The sequence below is a fragment of the Sesamum indicum genome, linkage group LG12, assembly GCF_026168435.1.
Source record: "Sesamum indicum cultivar Baizhima isolate 11 linkage group LG12, ASM2616843v1, whole genome shotgun sequence".
In the NCBI taxonomy this organism is placed as follows: domain Eukaryota; kingdom Viridiplantae; phylum Streptophyta; class Magnoliopsida; order Lamiales; family Pedaliaceae; genus Sesamum; species Sesamum indicum.
The window spans coordinates 14316915-14337328 of NC_142668.1; the positions used below are offsets into that span (position 1 = coordinate 14316915).

Consider the following 20414-nt stretch of genomic DNA (forward strand, 5'->3'; position numbering starts at 1 on the left):
TTCTTGTCCTTTCAGTCCAAAGCTGGATCATCAATTACAAGAATTGATAGTGTTACAATATTGTTGATGAGTTGAATATTATGATGCATGGGTCCTCCTGCAGACAGGAGAAATGCCTGGCTGATCATGCACATATGTAGATCATGTGGCGGTGGTTGCTTCTCCTTGTCATAATTTTACATGCATCATGATCATGAAAATGGCTGCAAGTCAGCTCCTTAATCACCGACAGATCTTTCGATTATGATCATGTGATGGATCGTCTCTGATGGATTCGGAATCTCCGTTGCGATTAGCAACAGTTGTATATCGATGATGGATCGATTGATGATACATATATATATATACACACACACATATCCCCACCGAGAGACTTAACCCTCCCTCACCTCAAAGGACAGTTATATATATATGGGATTCCCATGTCTTGGTGGTGCTTCCTTTTCTTGATTTCTGTAATGATTGCACTGTTGCCCCGAAAACGACTTCACTCTTCCTCCATTCACATTCAAAACTCGCCCAATATCTCATGAAATGATGATCACACAAAATCTACCAGAAATTAAACAACATATACTTTTCCAAGTAATTAATCAAAATTACCTTATATTATATTACAACGTATGTCATTAAGCTGAGATTATTGCAATAATTTGACATAATTCTGCACGTATTAATTGATACTTGTAATTAGTACATGATGAGTGATTTGTATTCCGTGCATGTTGTGAGATGGGGGCAGTTTTAATTATTCAAGGAAAAAGATGTTGCAGTCACTTCAGTTTAGTGGTTTCTTACGCTTGTAAGAATGCATACTTGGGGCAGCCCATTTCTGTATGCTTAAATTCTTCCATTTTGAGCTAATGTCAAAGGAAATTGAGGACTTACGGGAAAAGTTCTTCCCATCCTACTGACAGTGCCCACCTATATGTCTTTTTACATTGACTTTAAGACAGCAGAAATTAGTCTTTTGCCCGTTGAAAGATACAGTGCCATACATACATCGATTTCTAAGCTCTTCTACGCCCTGTTTGGATTTTAAGTCAATTTTGAAGAATTTCTTTCCTGACACCAGGAACATGAGGTCTCTACAGGTTTTTGATGATTACTAAGTTAGCTAATTGGGCAACAGTTGCACTCGTGAACAAGCATATATATCGCTATATGTGACAGGTTTCTCGAGAACCCGTAAGCATCAATCAGTTCGATATATCCTTATAAGTTCAGTGTTTAAGGCTCCACATCTTTGTATTCCGTTGTTGAGTTTTCCCGGTAGTCGTTTTTAACTTTGAATCATTTTTAGGTTCTGCATTAGTCTAAAGACGTCGTTGCAGATAGCGTAAAAGACAAAGATTGTGAAAGGCATTCAGAATACCTAAATGGAAAAAGATAGATAAGTTGATAGTTGATACATAGACATAATTGAATTGGAGGATCTTAAACCATACGTACCTCAACCACAAGAATGCTTTCGATCTTGTTTTTTCATTATATACAAATTACCAGTATCTTCGGATATTAATCACTTACTTATCAAATTACGAACAAATTCGATAAAATGATGGTGAGATTCGAACTCATGACCTTTATATTAATTTGTAGTAGTGTTACGGGACTTCAGCCTTAATCGATAGGCCAAAATCTTAACGATAAAATTCCAAGTTCGTGCCTTTAGACGTTATAGTATTTGATACTCAGCTTGAAAGAGATTGGCATAATTTACTTTTCACAAAGTTCAAAATAAGGAACAAAAGTACAATTGCAAGCACGGGTGCTACAAAATCAATCATTATCGTTAAACAGTTGGATTGCCAACAGGCTGAACTGAAATTTGTACAAGAGCAGGCTGCCTTAGAAGTTCCTAATAAGGTTGCTAAACCGGATTTTTCCGCAGCTTACAATGTGTTAGCTAGTGAAGTATGGCAAGTGCACAAGATTAGCCATGGCTGCTTGCAACCAATCATCGTCATCATATTTCATCTGCCAAAATAAAAACAAGAAGTTCGTGGTAAGTAGCCGTATAGGCTTATAAATCGCAGAATATGAGCTATTTCTTGCAGAAAGTAATCGACAATATCTTACACCAAAAATAGGAACATTAGTTGATTGATCCAAAATCTAAGTACCTGGTCGTAAACTAAACTGTTTTGTTCGTAATTAGTATGATCATGACTTGCGTTCATCATCGCTATTTCATCTTCAGAGGGTTCATTGTTCTTGGCAAACCTCCCACGAATCCTCACACGCTTGTCGGCTAGGGTTTTGCGACAGGCATACTGCGCAAAATACCATGTATATATATATATATATCATCAGTTCAATTATGTACATATACAGTAAATAAACGATGAATTTTCAGGCACTAATTTCACATATATATAAACCTTGATGGTCTTAGTAAAGTTCCTTTGGTTTCTTTTCTTTAGGTATCTGAGAATTCTGTCCTTCCTTTCTTCAACAGAGTACCTTCCAACCTTAACCTCCGTCTCTTCAACTTTTGTTACTGCTCTCCCTTGTATTCCCTGCATTCAAATGTATGTCAAAATTTCAGACAACTATATATATATATATATATATATATATATGACTAGTTTAGCAGAAAAATAAGTATATATACAGGAGAAAGAGATCATTGTACGTACCCAATTTTCAGCAGGGAGGGGGTAAGCCGGCCAGAAATTCGGCACCAATCTGCTGCACTGATCTTCTCCGGGCTCGAACACCTGATGCTGGTAGTCTGAGGCAGCAAAATCAGGAAAGCCCGCATCGATTTCAGGAAACTGAGGAACAGCCATATTGCAGTCTGAAACTCCAAACTGCTCAGGGAAAGATGTGACTGAAACAGGTGAATTCACGTCGTAGTTCATCAGCGGCACCATGTTTGACGCTGCATTATTAATGTTGTACATGTTTAAGGCTTCCCCACTGCAAAATTCAGCGGGCAAGAAAGCGTAATCGGAGCAGAACTGGTGAGGGAGTGAAGCAGCCATTGGAGAGATCAAAAGAAGTGTGGGGTATGGTCTCTAGAGATGGTGGGAATGGGATAATCAATCAATGTATGTGAAGAAACTGATTGGTGCTGCGAACTATTTATAGCATGAAGAGGGCTAATTAATGAACAAGTTGGGTGGCCCCGTTTGGTCGTTCTGTCTAGTCTTGATTTAGGTTTTGTTATCAATACTAGCTAATGTATGCAGAATCTTGAACTAGGATACAGTATTTGGACATGGATCATTGTTCAGTTTTATCTCAAAATAAGACAAAACCAGTGATTAGGAGGCCATAACATGCACTACAAGAAAATGGCTTATTAGCTACGAAAAAAAATTAATGTCGAGCTGATTAGTAAGTAAAATTCTTGTTATTAATCTACATTATTTGATATAAAAAATTTACTTGCTCATGAATTTAGCAGCGAATCGTTTAAAATATATATTAAATAATGCAGATTAGCAACAGAAATTTTACTTGCTAATTTTAATGTAAATTTTTTCCATCGCTGTTGAACTATTTTTTCGTAGTGATATTTATATTACTCCGGATCAACTTTTTTATTGTAAAGTCTATTCTATCTTCTGATACATCTAATATACATACATCATATGTAAAATCTTTTTCAAAATTAAATACATGATATAATCCCTATACATATGTATATTGAATGCAGTAAAAATGGAAATAGCAATTACAATAAAAAATTTCCTAGAACGGTCACTATTTGCTTTCCGGGACAACAAGAATGTGTTGTTTTGAATAAAACAATGTAAATTTTTGTGGTGTTGCCCACATTCAGACCCTGATTGGCATAACACTATTATATATTCCTATCGGATGTACAGTATATATACTAACAATTTTCTTAATTAGACACCTTCTACTTAATATTTGCCTAAATCGGTATAAAATACATAGTACTTTTGTACGGTTTACAGCCTAGCTCTTTCACATAAAAGTTAAAATTTTCCACTTTGGATATATATGCCCAAGACTCAAAAAGATCGATGAAAAAGCTTTACCTCTGGAAGGTTATTCGTCAACTTTAGTGTTCATATAAAAATGCCAACACTTTGGTTTTTCATTTATATATCTTCAGGTCAAAATTAAAAATAGGTTCACTTATGGGACTAAAAATATAATTTACCCTTATTTTGATTGTATTGACTAACGGAGAGAGTAATTGCCGTTATCAATTGGACGGAAATCCCTCAATAGTCCTCAAATTGAAAAAAAAAAAACACCACATATGGGACTCAATGTGCGAATTGATCTGAGTGTAGGACCAAAATTGAAAACAAATCCACTTATGGGACAAAAAATGTAATTTACCCTTTACATAACACACTTTATTTTTTTTTTCCTTTTTCCTAAATGGTATATAATACTGTCGAATGGATGATATATATAGAAGATAAATTCAGAAATAAATGTAGAATTCTTTTGAACAAACTAAAATATGAAGAACATGAAGCATGAGGCTTATTGTCTTCCTCTTGGAGGGTGCAGTGCAAAGCGGTATAATACAAGTAACTCTAGCAGAAATGGTAGTGTCCTCCCAGGTAAAATAGTAGTTTTGATATGCATGGATGATTATTTTCTTGAAGAATAAAGGGTGATGATGTGGTTTGAGAAACATGAAAGCAAAAATAGGGAGGTTGAGGGTGATGTTGTGATGACTATTTGAAAGCCTGTCTGTGTGTGCATGCTTTAACTTGAAGATCTCAGCTACATATCATAGGCTACGAATCTAAGATATGGAGCTACACCTCCACTTGCTTCCACTCAATCTAATTAAATTTGGATGTTGTTCAATAAATTGTGATCATTGGTGATCTTGCCTGTACAAAATAGCTATTTTACTTGATATATGCTTATTTAAAAAAATTAAAAAAATTTAGTTCATGAATTATCAAATATAAGATTTGCTGAAAAAGAAAGTAGCTTCTAGAACACTGTTGGGGGGAAAAAATGAAAGTCTATTTTCTACCATATTTTCAAACCTTGTTCAAATCATATATACCCTGATCGCTCGTTACCAAATTCTTTGAAAATGAAATGAAAATCGTACAAAGCCATAATTTTTCGTCACGGTCAAAGAAAGAATAAAGGACCAAAACCACAAAAAAGGGATTCCTTTGGGTGTTGATTCGTTTTAAATGTATATCTACAATTTTATTTCACCCTATTAATGATTTTTTTTTTTAAGAAAAAGGTGAAATGGGAATATATTATATATATGAATTGCTGATTGGCATGTGATGGAAGAGGAATTTATGTTTTGGGTGTCTATTCTCCGCAAAAAGCATTCCTCAGAAAAATCTAATTAGAAAAAGAGAATCAAGATTTACGTACGTACTCCTCCCTTTGTTCCTCACATACCCGATCAAAGAATATTGGTCCAAATTTTAATATGACTTAGAAACTTCACCTTAATCATTACAAAGTGTAAAAAATAGGATGGGGATGGGACTACTCATTACCAGATTGTTTGTCTTAATTTCATTAACATATGGAAATTCTACCACTCTTTATTTAATTTATAATTGAGAATTATCCACACTTTTGCACTACTTTATGATATTCTAACTCTGTTTCTATTTATTTATTACACCCTCGCGTGTTTGTGTTGGGGGGTTGTTAGGAAATATTGCTTAGAAGACGAGCCCGCCACCAACAGTTCCACTAAGAAGCAAAGTGGGCCAAATCACTCTTTATAATCAAGATACGAGTTTAATGTTATAAGTCGGTTCATATTTAGCTTTAAAGAAAATTACAACCATCTTTCATGAAATTCATCATAATTATAAATATTTTTTTGTCGTTTGAAAACTTAAATGCTCGTCTAACTATACGTTATTCCGTTAATTTCCATTAAATTTTTATCCAACTTTTGTGATAAATTGATCAAAATATTCTTTTAAATGCCATATGAATTATTTACTTAGTCACATTTTTTCAATTTTTCAAATGTTTTAGTTTTGAAAAAAAAAATGCAAGTATAAAGTAGTAATGTCCTCCTCAAGTATTAGCGGCTACATATATTTTCATTTGAGAGGTATTTATAATATTGTAAACAACAAAAAAGTATTTGTAATTATGTCAAATCTTATAAGAAATAGGTGCATCTATATTATAAAAGTAGAAAAGTGGTTTTCATGTGAGGGTAGTAGATATAAAATGGTTTAAAACTCTGAAATCCCAATCATAAAATTCAAGTGCAACATGAATGTGAAATGAAATATGATTCGAGGAAATCCTCGAGCAAAAATGCAAATCTCCAAACAAAAATAATCCTAGATCTGACCAGCAGTGCCAGTTTTTGTTCATGCCAGCCTTTTCATTTCACTGCGGGAACAGGATCATGTTCCTGCATGTTGCCTGGACATTCATGTTGAGCCCCACTATAGATTTTGAGGGCATAAAATTGTTAGAGAATTTCACCACTTTTTCTACGATTCCTCTAACTAGTCTCTGAGGGAGTACGATATTTACCTTGGGTTTGCTTGCCCAAACACAGATCTGCTGCTCATGGATTTGTCCATCTTTTCATCTACACATATAATTCTTTGCCATGCGATTAGGACGGCAACTCGATCGCGTCTGTCAAAACACGATCGCTACTTTTGTTTGCTTCACATGCTTCGGAAAATGAATCCCTTTATGTTCTCTTATTTTTCGGAAAATTTTGTCTGCCTATTTGTGGTTAGAATAATACGGCAAATACTAACTCAAGAAACCTTAAACGTGTTCCGGGAGTCGTAGTTAAGGTACTTTAATGTCGAAACCGTCACTTGCTTTCATATGGTAATCTGGAATTTGCACACCAATTTCTATGAAAACAATGATTGAGAAATAAATAGCCATCTCTTTGTGGATGAACATTCGATAGAGGAGACAAATGGATTATTGAACACTCTTTCTGGGCATTTACAACACTTAATTCTCTCTACAGGTTCTAGTACATATGTTCCATGTTGTGTTTGGATCTTCATAAAATTTTTCCTATTCATCCGGTGAAGTGAATTTCAATTGGAAGCACTGCAAATTTGGTGAAAAGGAGTGTCATAATCACGCGAGGAAGACGATACATACAGACTAGCAGCACACATAGCCAGCAATATTAAAAATGCCATCACTTACATATGTCGTTACTTTAAATAAAAGGACAGAGACATATGTCCTGAAAAGATTATGCTCTCATTTGATAATAAGATTGTTGATAGCAGCATTTGTACAACTTTCAATCAAAAATTTGCCAGCAATTACTTGGAGGAAAGGAACTGTATTTGTTTAATATGGACTAGTTGTAATTCTGGCGGCCCTGAGTACTCGGACAACACATCTCCAGAGTAAACGGAGAAGAATCAAGCATTCAATCAGCCAATCGGAAAGCAATCTTAAACGAGAGAAAGCACAAAGCGTGCTTATAATAGTACTTCTAATGCATGTTGCGGTTAAGCAACCCTTGAAATGATATATAGAGATCTTTGTTTTCTATCCCAAAAATCTCTTCTGCTTTTCTCAACGTCTCCTGGAATTGTGAAAAATAAAGAGTAAGAGAATAAAAGACTCGAGCATTTTAGACAATTACATATGGCACTTTGATATAGAACGTCAAGGGAATTTGTGAATACCTCACGCGATTGTCTTTGTGCATTTAATTCCTTTATATTAGCGAGAAATGCACTGAATTGCTCAAGTGATAAACGACTCCTGCATTAGCCAATATAAACCCCAAACCATAAGGTGAAGAAACCATTGCGATATTTTCAGTCACAATATTATCAAGGCAAAAGATGTCAAACTCACCTGGCTTGACGGAAGAACTCCTTTCCATCAATTCGAGGAGTACGAGCTACATTGTTTAATAATCAAAGACAATACACCCATTAGGGACTTATGGTGGATATAAGGATTCACAGTTAATTACTGTAGAGATTAAACAGAGTAATTAAAAAAGAATATCTTGAAGCTCAGGAAGAGAAACTACTGGTGATTTCTATCTGGGAAAAATATCAACTCAAATAATTATGAACCTGGCGGTGGGCGTGCCCGAGGAGGAGAGTTAGCTGCCGATGATTGCTGGCTGGATGGGTACCATGATGAAAGAGATCCTCGTCCCTCATAATGAGTTGTAGGAGAAGTAGCGCCGGAGGTTCTCTGCGGAGAGCCAGCAGCAGAGTACCTTCTCGGGGACACGCTAGCAGATATCACTTTTGGAGTTCCAGTAGGAGTAAGACGCGGTGTTATATATGGCGTGATAGAAAATCTTTGCCCAGCTTGTTTAGAGACTGTGACCAAGATATAATCAGTATGATCATTACCTATACTAGATGAGAACCTTGGAACTGGACATAACAGACAAATGTGTTCACATACCATCATCATTTATGCTTGCACTGTCAGTAGAGCCTCCATAGGAATGATGTTTTGTGTAGCCATTTGACTCATCTAAAATATGAAGCAAACAATCGCACAGAGTCAACAATTTCAGATAGAAACAGGAAAAGAGACGGATACAGTCCCGGAATTGTAAAACAAACATACCTTTTAAGAACATGATAGAACTGGTTATCATAAAATAATAATGTAAAATATATAGTCAGAACATAAAATTACCATTTGACGAATAGGCCTTGGGCACTGTTTGGTCATAAGTGCCAATATCTACAGTTTCCGTTTGCTGGTTGCAATAAAAATCAAAGTTTAGCCTTGAGATTAGAGCAAATAATATCAGCCATTACAAAGAGATGACAGCAATCTTGGTGTTAAGCAAAGAAGCAACAAATTCAACAATAACAAGAGAGAAAGGTTAGTACAGCAAACATACTAGTGAATTTTCCTCATTCAGTGACTGCATCAATTGCCGCTTAAAAGACTCCAGCTGTCAGAAGAAAAGAAGTTAGATACTCCTTCAAATGTAACACAGGCAAACTGAAAGCTCAAAGTACTAAAACCAATACAACACAACACGAAAGGAGCAATGCTGTCCAAGTTGGGGAAGAGAGCAGAACCATAATAAATGCCAACCAGAGTTGTGGGTATAGAGAGACTAGGAAGTAGGGACTGGAGTATGCGAACATTAATATTGAACTGTGGTAGAATTTGCAACAGCCATTTTTAGTGCAAGTACTGGAGACCAAATTGTATTTACCACACACAACCTGTGACAGAAATACAACTAAAAGGAACCCAAAAAACTTGGGCATCTAATGTAAGTTTAACAGAAAACCTTAACATTAACTCATCAGTTCTGACCAGCAAAAGTCGACGTGAATTAGCGAGGATCAATAAGACAGTTGTTTCTATGGAAATAAAATGTTCCAATAATCTTACATTGCCACAATTGAGAAAAGCAAACACAAAAATCACTTTTCATCCTCAGATAATTCATAATTGTGAAACTCTGAAATCATACAATGACTAATAATTGATTGATTGAATCTTAGCTTTGCTTGAAGGCATTACATTCTTCTTTCGCATAAAACAAATCAAATGACTCAGATTAGATAATTTTTACACTAGTTTCTTGAACAATATTATATGAACTCACGGACCTATATGATGCAACCTTAATTTCCAGACTCGAATGGATAAAGTTTTACCAAACAATAACACCAACAACTACGATAGTAGTGCGACATGAAACGAACATAACTGAATAAACTAATATTCATCCTCCGTTATCCACAATAAAAGAAGTAAAACTTGTAAGCATTTGATTGTTCCCAGTTTAAAACTAAATGATATCTTACGAAAAGCAGTGGTACAATATAGGAATTACCTTGGCCAGATCACGACTGAGCTTCTTTGCAGTCAGCGCCAAGGAATCTCTCTCCTTCAATAACTTCATCTGCAACCCAGTTTGTGACAAAAGCTTAATCGACCAACTTTACAAGTACAAAAACAGGTCAACAGTTTATCCTTTTCCAAATTAGAATTGGCTCGAAATCGAAAATACATTATCTTCGCGCGTGAGTTTCAGCCGCAACTCGGCGTCTTGATACGCGCTATCTAGCTGGGAGACCTTGTCCTCAAGCTCCTCAATAAGCCGGTCTTTCTCGTGGAGCTTCTGCCGGAGCCTCCCCGCCTCCGTCTCCAGCTTAGAGACACGCGACGCGATTGCCATGGAAGTAATCTTACGCGCCAGATCCAGTTGGTCGTACGGGTCCGTGGGTATGACCGACAATATCTCGTCGGGCAGATTGAAGTCAGGGCCGACCCGACCGCCGCCGCCGTCCGCCATCTACCAACAAGTAGAAGCCTTAATTTCGACGAATTGATTAACGAAGTTTGAGAAAATAGAAAGGGGGGAGGAGGGGTGTTACGAGTGGTTTGAGGAAGTTGGAGAGTTGTACGTCGGAAAGAGTAATAGCGTAAGGGAAATTTGAAATTAGGAATTTGATGTATTAAGAGGAGAAGGGGTGCAAGGGAAAGTTGGGGGAATGTCAAAACCGAAACGTGGTTGGTGAGAGAAATATGTGGAATGCGGTGGGTTTGTCTGGGTTTAAAATTTTGGGTTTTCCCTCCTTCCCCTCCACCTCGACCTCCACCTCCACGGCACTGGGTGGGGTGGGGGGTCTTTCTTTCACTTGCTTTTTGCCTTGGTCTGTCTCGGGGGTCCCCAGCCATTTTGGCTTATATTAACGTTGGAGATTCAAAATTTTAGATAATTTTATTGGAATCATTTATTTATTCTTACGATAATTGTTTGTTGTACTTATCTGTCGAAAATTAATAATTATTTATTTAATATCTAATATAATAATGATATAAAAAATAAAAATTAATGTTCATCCTTGTTCGTGTTAGTTGTGCTTGTCCAAAACCAACTACTACGTTGTTGGTTATTGTTCAATATTATTAAAATTAAATCAAATTGAGATGAAGTATGCGGTGGATTCGCAATTTTTAAAGTTAGATGAATAAACATTCTCTTATAATTTGAATAGTTTAAGCTATGCTCAGTAGAAATAATACAAGTAAGCTTTAAATTTTTAATACATTTTTTCTGTACTATCACCTTTATTATATGTGTATGTCAGTGCGAAATTGGTGAAAGGCAAAATTGAAAAGTGCGACATTCAGCAAATTGCAACAAGTGGACAAGAGATCGACATTAAAGTTTTAGAATTGTGTGTCAGCGGTTCTTATTTTACTGAGATGATGCCCTGATGCCCAAAAAGCATCCCCTTCCATTCTTAAGCAATTCTTTTTAACTGGCGAGAAAGCGGAGGATTCATGCCGCAATTTTCAGCAGTTGGCTGCTGCTTCATCTTTCTTGAAACTCACCTTTTGGCTATTTACGTCGTGCTTTTCAACATCCCCCCCCCCCCCCCTTCCCCCCCAAACATACACAAAAAAGAAAGAAAAAGAAAAGAGAGCTTACATGAGTATTTGTATATTACATTAAATTCTGAATACCATGAACACATAGAATGATGCCCCACATAAAAAGAAAGAAAAAAAGAATACACCAATGGTTCTTGATCTGCCAAGACATCGAACACATCAGATCATTTTACCGTCTGTCCAAAGTCTCCGGCAGCTCATAGGACTGACTGTGAAATTTTGAACTGCAGTATCCATAGGTCCATTAGCCCTTAGATTCCAACATATACCACAAGTGTAAAGCTAAATGCGTACAATGGATGCTCTCTCTTTTGCGGATGAAAGTACATTTTAGCCAGTCAAAAAGCAGCTCTTCAAGTGCACTGTGTTGAGAACGCAAATGAGACAATGGGACAATGACATTCTCCATCCAGAAATAGATTTAACTCTCAAATGCGTCTAAGTGGAGCTTTGTTGCGGTGCTTTATAACTGTGTCTGCATCTTAAGCAATTACTTAACTGCCCTTACACCAACTGTTTTAACACGAAATCTATACTGAGGCTGAGAATCTTCATCATCACCATCATCATCATCATCATTTTCTTCTTCGCTTGAGTCATCTTGAACTCTGTCCCACCTCGAGTAGTCAAGATGGGAGTGTCCCTTTGGTTTTGGAATTGTTTGCCACCCCAAGGATTGTTGATCAGGTGGTCTTTGAGTGGTCTGATCCTGGGAGGTCAATGGTTCAGTTGTTAGCCTAACATTTTCAAAACCACTTCTATTATTATCTGCAATTGCAGCATCATGAATTGCATCATCTTCTCTCCTGTGGTGATCTTCCACCTCTTTACTATCTTGTTCTTCTTCCTCATTTTCTTCCCAATTCGCTTCATCTATGTAATCATCATCTTCTTCAAACTCTGCTTCATCTTCTGGTATGGGAGCAAGTGACTTTCCTTGAACAAAAGAAACCAACTTTATTGACAAAGCACAGAGATTGGTCATAACAGGTTTGAAAGAATAAAAAATGATTAGCTATTCTTTCCACAACTATATTACACCACAATGCATCTCAGTTCACTCAATTGCTGATGTAAGAAAACCACAGTATTTTTAATATACATACTTTTCATTTGTTCCTCAAGGGAGACAGACGAAGAGTCTTTAGGTCTGCAGTCGGAATAACAACAAAACAACCATTTTACGAGTACACAGTAAGAACGCAAGCACGACTAATGAAATTACTTTGGAGGCAACATTACATTGGTTAGCAATATATCAACCACACGACTAATGCACTCACCCCATGCTATGCTTTTGCAGTAAAGACATTAGCATAAAAGGAAACAATATGACAGATCACATAAGGAAAAGAGATACCAACACTCGTTGCATTCAACAGTAAAATTGTCAACTACATTTCAAGTACAGCGAAGGAAAATGAAATAACTACCAGTTGTGTCTTCAGACGGGCTTGAAGATTCTGGTACACTTCTGATGATGGATTCAACTCAATTAGCCGGTTGACATCAAAGAGTGCTGAATGATACTCCTTCAGTGTGACCAAAGTTTGAGCACGCAACATTAGTGCTCCAGTGTGCTGGTGATCAAGCTCCAGCACTGAGGTGCATTCTTTTGCTGCCTGCAATAGTTTAGAATAAGGTGGACGAACTTAAAAAGATTGGCATTTTCCCTAAGAAATGTGCGTTATCATTATATTGACGACTGTAAGCATAGTACAGCAAAATCTAGTAATCTGGCAACTTATAGATTAACCAAATCTCAAAAAGACCGTTCTCAAATAGTCAGAAACCTTTTCAATTTATTACATGACCAATAAGGAAATTAGATGACAATCATAACCCGACCACATTTAGAACTCCTAAACTACAACATTCAATTTCAGGTCTATACGGATATTATGCTTCTCATTTCTGTATCTTTGCACGTAACCAAATCATATAACAAGAAATACAAACCATTCAGATAAAGAAACATTCAAGCTTCCTGATGCAAACTAACATTACATGCCTCCCTCAACCCATCTTCCCATTTTTCTCATGCCACACAGAAATCACAGTCATCATTCCGCTATTCACTTGATCAACAACATAACAAACTTTAAGCGTTATACACAAGCGGCTTCCAATGCGAACAACTTACTAAACAACAATTAACAACTTAAACCACTTAAGCTTGCAAGCTCATGCTGTTCAACTGTAAAAACAAATACAAAATTCAGATAATAAGAAGGGGGACCACAAAAGAAGGAACTTCATCTTCTTCAGCGGTAAATACCTTGTCGAAATCGTGGAGTTTGAGATAACAAGCGGCACGATTGCTGTGGAGGGCAATCTTCTGGGGCTTGGTCTTCGCCATGGCAAGTGAGTCCGTGTAATAATCCAGAGCTTCGGCGTATTTGCCGTCCCTGTACATCTGGTGCGCTCTCTCAATCTTATTCATCGCCGGCGATCACACAAAGCAAACGTCGGATCACGAATCTACTAATGATCTGTCGCAAATGCGCTAGTATTTGATTTTGGGGCGAAGAAATATATGCGAACAGAGTAATTGAAATTGGGAAGCGTAAATGGGGCTCCCTATACGGAAAAGGCTAAGGCCCATAATAGTTTCCTCGCGAAGGAAATAACCGGATTTGGGTCCAAAGAGATTGAGGGTCTGGCCCACATTTTCAGCCCAAATTGTCATGTGGGCCTTCCAACGTTGAACAGACAGACCACCAATGATAACACCTTCTAGAACAAATAATAATAATTAATTAATTTTATTAATAATTGCAGGGATGATTAGTTTCTAGTTTCTTCTATTTCTTTATACATATATATATTAAGGGTGGGAAGAAAAGTCAACCCTTATTTTTGTTTATGATTATCCAATAGCGATCATTGTTAAATATCTTTTATATATAAAAAGAGTACATTTGAGTTGATGAGTTTAATGTTATGAGTTAAAATGTGAATAATAAATTCTTTTTTAATTTGTTTGGGTCATTTTAAATTCAAATAATCTGAAATCGTTTAACTCTCCGTTTTTTACTGAGTTTTGTCGTTTATTATTTTTTTTTTTCAAACCCTTACTTTAAATTCAAATATGGTCTAACAATCTCTACTGTTAGGATTTGTATTCTCCACTCTATTACATATCATAACACAAGCAATCCTGTCTTATTTTGATTGTAAGAAATTGAATATCATATCTCAATGTTAGCTATCGTTATATTTTTATTATAGAAAAATTGAGATCATATTTCAATGTAACCTGTGTTTTCCCATAAAATTTAGTCAAGGTCTTTAAAAGTGAATCTTGTTAAATGCAATTTTCAATAAATAAGATATGATCCAAGTCTCTGTTGTGAAATCTATAAGACAAAATACTATTAAAACCACATTGGGAAGACCTCAGTTATACTCATTCAATCCCTAACTCGTGTAGATTGTAAGAGAAATATAAATGAATGTCGTAAGGGTTGCAGAATTTGTAATTGAAACATGAAAGGCAACAATTTATAGATTATCTGTAATTGTACAATTTCACCACACCATAGATACAAAAATGATCAGGAATAATTACAATGAATCCATACACATTTGAGTTTAGGATGGCCGTTCGTATAGACCTTGTAATAACGAAATGAATTCAAAACTCGTTTGAAACTGTGAAACAATCTTGATACGATTTTAAAAAATTGCATCCCGCTTAAACTTGGTACACATACAATTTTTGCAATTTGGTCTACCCAACTCTCGTAATTACTCCTCCGTCGGCCCAAAAGCTGGGTGAATTCACTGTCATCTCAAGAAGAAATAATTAGGGTTAGGTTTGGGACCAACCACCTAATTTTGAATTGAGATCTCTCGTACTTATCTCCCTTTCGTAGGTGATTAATTGAGTAGCATTAATGATTCCTATCAAATCTAGACCGTATCCTTATCCTACTTTTTAATGCAATCAATTTTAATGTAATATAATGATTTTTAGGTACTTTGGAGACTATAAAGATTAAAATAGTGTGAAATACACTTTGCCCCTTTAAACTAGTCGTCATGTAAAATTTATCCCCTTAAACTAACAAATGTAACACTTATTTTCTTGATTGGATAAAAATGCCTCTCATATCATAAACAATTATATTCTCAATATATTTTAATATTTTATACATTAAATTATCATCAAATTATTTTCTAATTATTTTTTTAATAAATATTTAAATTAAAAGTTGAGTATAAAGTAATATATATATATATATATATATATATACTATCTATAAAGAAAATGCATTTTTCTCTTATAAATGAAGGTTATGACACCGTAACATCAATTCTATTATTATGCCGATAATACCCCTAAGTTGATTTTCTTTTTGTTCTTTATTGCTTTCTTTCTTCCTTTTAAATCTTTTTTAGAAATATAATGTATCGATCTATATATTTTTTTATTCATAATAAATTTTAAAACATAAACTATTATTTATTATATATACGTAAGGACAACATGCTACGATGGTTGGTATATATAGTGGGTACATAAAAAAATATAATATAACCAACAACCCATATATGCTCTCTAAAAGAAATTGATGAATATACATACTTAGCCAAAAGTTAAATATTTTTAGAAAAAAAGTGAATAAATATATTCTATCATATTTTTTTTTAAAGAAAATAGAAAAAAGGAGAATTTTCATCCTACAACTTTGATCGGAATTCATTTTTGTCCTTTAACTTTGAAATATTAGATTTGATCCTTTATCTATTAATTTTGTGTAGATTTGGTCTTTTAGCCTAATTTAAAACTCTTTTACCCTTTTGATTATAGAATTTAATAGTTCATCCTAATACTTTTAAAAGGTTCAACACGCTTTCGTAATAAACTTAAGCCTCTATAATTCATAGCTTCTATGTGAGTATTAGTTATGAGATGCAAAATGAATGGAGATGAACTAATTAATTTTTTACCTATTTTTTTCTTTTTTCTCTAATAACCCCACACATAATCTTTGAGAAAAGATAATTATATAAGTTCTTCTTTAATGAATATTTTTAATAAGTTTTTAAATTAATTTTTAAAATATATCAAATTTTTTTAATAGAAGATTAATTTATTTATTTTTCTACAAAATGAAAAAAAAATGACTAATCAATAGAATTTGAAAAATGATAATTTGTTTTTAAATATTTTTTTTATATCAAACAAGGAGAATTATTTAAAAATATTACTCTTCTTCAACCAACTTATAAAATAATTATTATTCTCTCTCTTTTTGATTCTCCCTCCTTTCAACGAACCAAATGAACCCTAAAATACAGCCATTGGAATATATTTCTTTATCTGTTTAGTTGAATATTTAATAAAATCTTATTTAAAAGGCCATGTTCATATCCATATATTCATTGAATTGAAAAGGCATAATTAATTTCTAATCACTGCATAAATTAATTAGCATACCAACAAAATAAAATTTTAATAACCAGAAATAAACACACCATTACGTGACGAAACCCGAAATCGAACAGAAGTGGACAGTTCTACTTTCTATGTAGAAGTTTTGTATTCTTCTGAATGGGGATATATCTCCAACTTCTGTGGTCACTTTTTGATGTTACTTAATGATTGGAAGTTCTTGCTTTAATCCAAAGGGAACTCAAATAAATAGCAAAGCACAGGGACAGAGATTTCCACTCAGTTCCAATGGCTACCTTTGGATATCCTGAGATTTTCTTCTTCACCTTCATCGTTATTCTCCTTCCTGCAGTTTTGAGAAGTAGAAGCTGGAGAAAAAGCTCGGGGCCCACGAATTGGCCGCTGCTTGGGATGCTGCCCTGGCTTCTTCGAATTTCTCGTCGGATCCATTCTTCTGCAACACAACTTATGAATGAATCTGGTGGCACGTTTGAGTTCAAAGGTCCCTGGTTTTGCAATATGGACATGTTGATTACCTGTGATCCTGCCAACATCCACCATATCTTTAGTAGAAATTTCTCAAACTATCCAAAGGGTCCTGAATTCAGGAAGATTTTCGACGTCTTGGGAGATGGGATTTTCAATGCTGATTTTGAATTGTGGGAGCTTCACAGGAGAACGACTCTGTCGTTCTTCAGTCACGCCAGGTTCCACACTCTCCTTGGAAGGGCTGTTTGGGGGAAAGTGGAAACTGCACTTTTGCCCGTTCTTGACAGTTTCTTGGAACAAGGGGTTGCAGTTGATTTGCAAGATATTTTCCAGAGGTTCAGTTTTGATAATATCTGTAAGTTGGTCTTAGATTACGACCCGCAGAGCCTGTCTATCGATTTGCCTTACGTTCCATGCGAGAAGGCGTTCAATGGTGCCATTGAAGCCCTGTTGTACAGGCACATACTGCCAGAGAGCCTGTGGAAGCTGCAAAAATGGCTTGGAGTCGGTAAAGAGAAGAAACTTATGGAAGCTTGGAAGGCCTTTGATGAATTCATATACCCGCATATTACCTTAGGGAACGGAGAGCAAAAGGACGATGCCAAGTTGTTAACAACATTCCGAAAGGCATATGAAGAGAAAAACATAGGTTCTTCCAATGGTTTAAGAGTCTTTCTGAGGGACACTGCGCTAAGTTTGATGTTCGCAGGCAGAGATACCACAAGTACTTGTCTTACATGGCTTTTCTGGCTAATTGCCAAGAACCCCCTAACGGAAACCAAGATCCTGGAGGAGATGGAGTCCAAATTGCAGCTGAAGGAGGACAAGAAGTGGAGGTTCTTCAGTGTGGAAGAGTCCCGCAAGCTAATTTACCTCCATGGAGCATTGTGCGAGTCACTCAGGCTGTTCCCTCCGGTGGCTTTGGAGCACAAGGCTCCAATTGCACCTGATACCCTTCCCAGTGGTAACTACCTCGAACCAAATACTAAAATAATAGTGTCATTCTACTCAACAGGAAGAATGGAGTCAGTATGGGGAAAAGATTGCTTGGAATTTAAGCCTGAGAGGTGGATTTCAAAGGGAGGAGGAACAAAGCACGAGCCATCATACAAGTTTCCAGCATTTAACGCCGGGCCAAGAACCTGTCTTGGTAAAGAAATGGCGTTCGTTCAAATGAAAATGGTTGCTGCCGCTATCATATATCATTACAACCTTCAACTTGTGGAGGATCATCCAGTGACCCCGAGTGACTCAGTAATACTTCAGGCCAAACATGGATTGAAGGTCAGGTTGTTCAGAAGAAATGTCTGATTAATGAGGGCAAAGTTTGGGGTAGCTTGTAATGATATAATGACTGAGAATTGCAATCTTGCTAGCTATTTTTCATCTCAACAATTGTAATAACCATCTTAAGTACCTTATTGTTTTGTTGGCTGTAAAATTCAACTGCATATTTAATGAAATAAAGGGAGATGTGAACTAGTTCAGATGTCGGAGTATGAGTATTTGATTGAGGGAAGAATTATTTGAGTTATGAACTCGAGTGATTTCTTCGTTCCTAAATTTTAGTGTCATTCTAATGTGCATTGTTATCTACAGATACATCTTACTACAAAGCTGATATATTTAGGCCCACCCTAACCCATCTCTGGTGCTTTTCCTACAAAGCATAATAAGCTTTTTAGAAACTACTGAATATGATTTGGATTTTGAATTATATCTAAACCTGTGCTGGAAGAACGGGTCGGGTTTAGGTAATTTGGGCTGGGTTGGTCGAGTGAAAAAGTGAAGAAATTAAAGTGTACAACAAGTAGGAAAGGTTAGTAATGTCACTCATAGGATCTTTTTTTATTAATTCTTCTTATTCATCTGCATCTGGATAATAATTCTACCAATACAATTAAATAAGCCGAAGCAAAGAGGGGAAAGAAAAATGCATTCTTCATTATAAGACAAATTAAATAAGATTGTACACCCGAGCTTAATTATCTTGTAAGAATCCTTCAAGTTGGGAGCCAACTTTTCTACTGATTTGAGGGCATTTGCTCGTCTCAGCTGTAGATTCCCCACCTCAAACTCTTTTCTTCTCACTCTTTTGTTGTAGGCATTCATCATCTTTTATTTGTATTTTTTCATACAGGTTCGAGCATCTTTTCGAACCTCATCTATCAAATCCAAGTTATTACGTAGCAGGATATTTTTACCTTCCTATTCATAGTGTTGTATTCTAAAAGTTTCTAGCTTTGTATTAGCAGGAATGACGACCTTGAGCCGTACACTAAGTTGAAAGAAATTTTTCCGATGGTGGATCTAGGGGTAGTCCTGTAAGACCAAAATACAACAAACAACACATGGACCCACGATTATTTTACTTGTTCACATTTGGTTTTTATGCCTTGCACCAATATCCTATTCGTGACTTCCACTTGTTCATTAGCTTGGTGGTGGCCACCAAAGTAAATTGCTGCTAGAATGCCTAGGTTGGCACACCAGTCTTCAATTTATCAGCCTAAAACTTACGATCATTGTCAGAAATAATTTTCACGAGGTAATTATATTTTTTCAAAGAAATTTAACATTTTGTTCTCGATGATCCAAGTGAGAGGCTCAACTACTATCCACTTGCTGAAGTAGTCTACTATTACCAACAAGAATTTGCATTGTCCTTATACAGCAGGGAAAGGGCCTACTATGTCTATTCTCATTTGGCGAATGGATGGTGCTGAAAGGACTTTGAAAGTTTCAACATACACATGGACGAGTATGGGCGTGCTTCTGACATTGCTCACACATAATTTTTGAAAAAATATTTTTATTAATAAGTTTTTAAATTAATTTTTAAAATATTTTAAATTATTTTAATATAATATTAATTTATTTATTTTCTACAAAATAAAGAGAAATAACTACTCAGTAAAATTTTAAAAATTAATTATTTGTTTTTAATTTATTTTTCTCGTATGAAATAATAGAGAAGTATTTGAAAATATCATTCATCCTCATCTCTGGCCTTTTCACTCTCCTTTTTCACTGAACAAAATGAACTCTAAATCACTACCTTTGGAATTATATATTTCTTTATCTGGTTAGTTGAATATTTAAATAAAATCTTATCCAAAAAGCCACGATCATATTCATATTTTCCTTGAATTGAAAAAAATATAATCATATCATA

At 35.5% G+C, this 20414-nt stretch overlaps 4 protein-coding genes across 5 annotated transcripts; 1 reads left to right on the forward strand and 3 right to left on the reverse strand.

Moving 5' to 3' along the window:
* Positions 1-1741: 1741 nt before the first annotated feature.
* On the reverse strand, positions 1742-3057 carry LOC105175174 (uncharacterized). The gene is made up of 4 exons (XM_088876651.1): positions 2643-3057; positions 2385-2522; positions 2127-2276; positions 1742-1980 (listed from the first exon to the last, which is right to left on the reverse strand). The coding sequence occupies exons 1-4, from the start codon at positions 2988-2990 to the stop codon at positions 1906-1908; spliced, it is 711 nt and encodes a 236-aa protein (XP_088732777.1). The 5' UTR covers positions 2991-3057; the 3' UTR covers positions 1742-1905.
* A 4116-nt stretch (positions 3058-7173) lies between these two features.
* Positions 7174-10601, reverse strand: LOC105175075 (interactor of constitutive active ROPs protein). Of its 2 annotated transcripts, XM_020698543.2 has the most exons (10): positions 10326-10601; positions 9959-10243; positions 9782-9850; positions 8828-8881; positions 8617-8680; positions 8377-8448; positions 8034-8288; positions 7807-7852; positions 7632-7710; positions 7174-7528 (listed from the first exon to the last, which is right to left on the reverse strand). In XM_020698543.2, exons 2-10 carry the CDS (start codon positions 10241-10243, stop codon positions 7436-7438), a joined length of 1017 nt encoding a protein of 338 aa, XP_020554202.1. In that variant the 5' UTR covers positions 10326-10601; the 3' UTR covers positions 7174-7435. The 2 variants fall into 2 exon arrangements, with proteins under 2 accessions (XP_020554202.1, XP_011095702.1); XM_011097400.3 differs by having other exon boundaries at positions 9959-10600.
* Positions 10602-11361: 760 nt separating this feature from the next.
* LOC105175077 (Tetratricopeptide repeat (TPR)-like superfamily protein) lies at positions 11362-13901 on the reverse strand. The gene is made up of 3 exons (XM_011097401.3): positions 13628-13901; positions 12783-12971; positions 11362-12280 (listed from the first exon to the last, which is right to left on the reverse strand). Exons 1-3 carry the CDS (start codon positions 13790-13792, stop codon positions 11840-11842), a joined length of 795 nt encoding a protein of 264 aa, XP_011095703.1. The 5' UTR covers positions 13793-13901; the 3' UTR covers positions 11362-11839.
* A 3000-nt stretch (positions 13902-16901) lies between these two features.
* LOC105175078 (alkane hydroxylase MAH1) lies at positions 16902-18726 on the forward strand. Its single transcript, XM_011097402.3, has one exon. The coding sequence runs from the start codon at positions 17039-17041 to the stop codon at positions 18548-18550; it is 1512 nt and encodes a 503-aa protein (XP_011095704.1). The 5' UTR covers positions 16902-17038; the 3' UTR covers positions 18551-18726.
* Positions 18727-20414: the final 1688 nt, after the last annotated feature.

Bases quoted from the DNA above. Each gene is read 5' to 3' on its own strand.
- LOC105175174 (XM_088876651.1), bottom strand. From the start codon at position 2,990: ATGGCTGCTTCACTCCCTCACCAGTTCTGCTCCGATTACGCTTTCTTG. The intron at 2,523-2,642 runs GTACGTACAATG...ATTTGAATGCAG, and splicing joins CCCTCCCTGCTGAAAATTGG to GGAATACAAGGGAGAGCAGT. The intron at 2,277-2,384 runs GTTTATATATAT...TATTTTGCGCAG, and splicing joins ACTTTACTAAGACCATCAAG to TATGCCTGTCGCAAAACCCT.
- LOC105175078 (XM_011097402.3), top strand. From the start codon at position 17,039: ATGGCTACCTTTGGATATCCTGAGATTTTCTTCTTCACCTTCATCGTT.
- LOC105175075 (XM_020698543.2), bottom strand. From the start codon at position 10,243: ATGGCGGACGGCGGCGGCGGTCGGGTCGGCCCTGACTTCAATCTGCCC. The intron at 9,851-9,958 runs GTATTTTCGATT...ACTGGGTTGCAG, and splicing joins AACTCACGCGCGAAGATAAT to ATGAAGTTATTGAAGGAGAG. The intron at 7,529-7,631 runs GTATTCACAAAT...TCACAATTCCAG, and splicing joins CACAAAGACAATCGCGTGAG to GAGACGTTGAGAAAAGCAGA.
- LOC105175077 (XM_011097401.3), bottom strand. From the start codon at position 13,792: ATGAATAAGATTGAGAGAGCGCACCAGATGTACAGGGACGGCAAATAC. The intron at 12,972-13,627 runs GTATTTACCGCT...AAACTATTGCAG, and splicing joins AACTCCACGATTTCGACAAG to GCAGCAAAAGAATGCACCTC. The intron at 12,281-12,782 runs GTAGTTATTTCA...GTTCAAGGAAAG, and splicing joins CCCGTCTGAAGACACAACTG to TCACTTGCTCCCATACCAGA.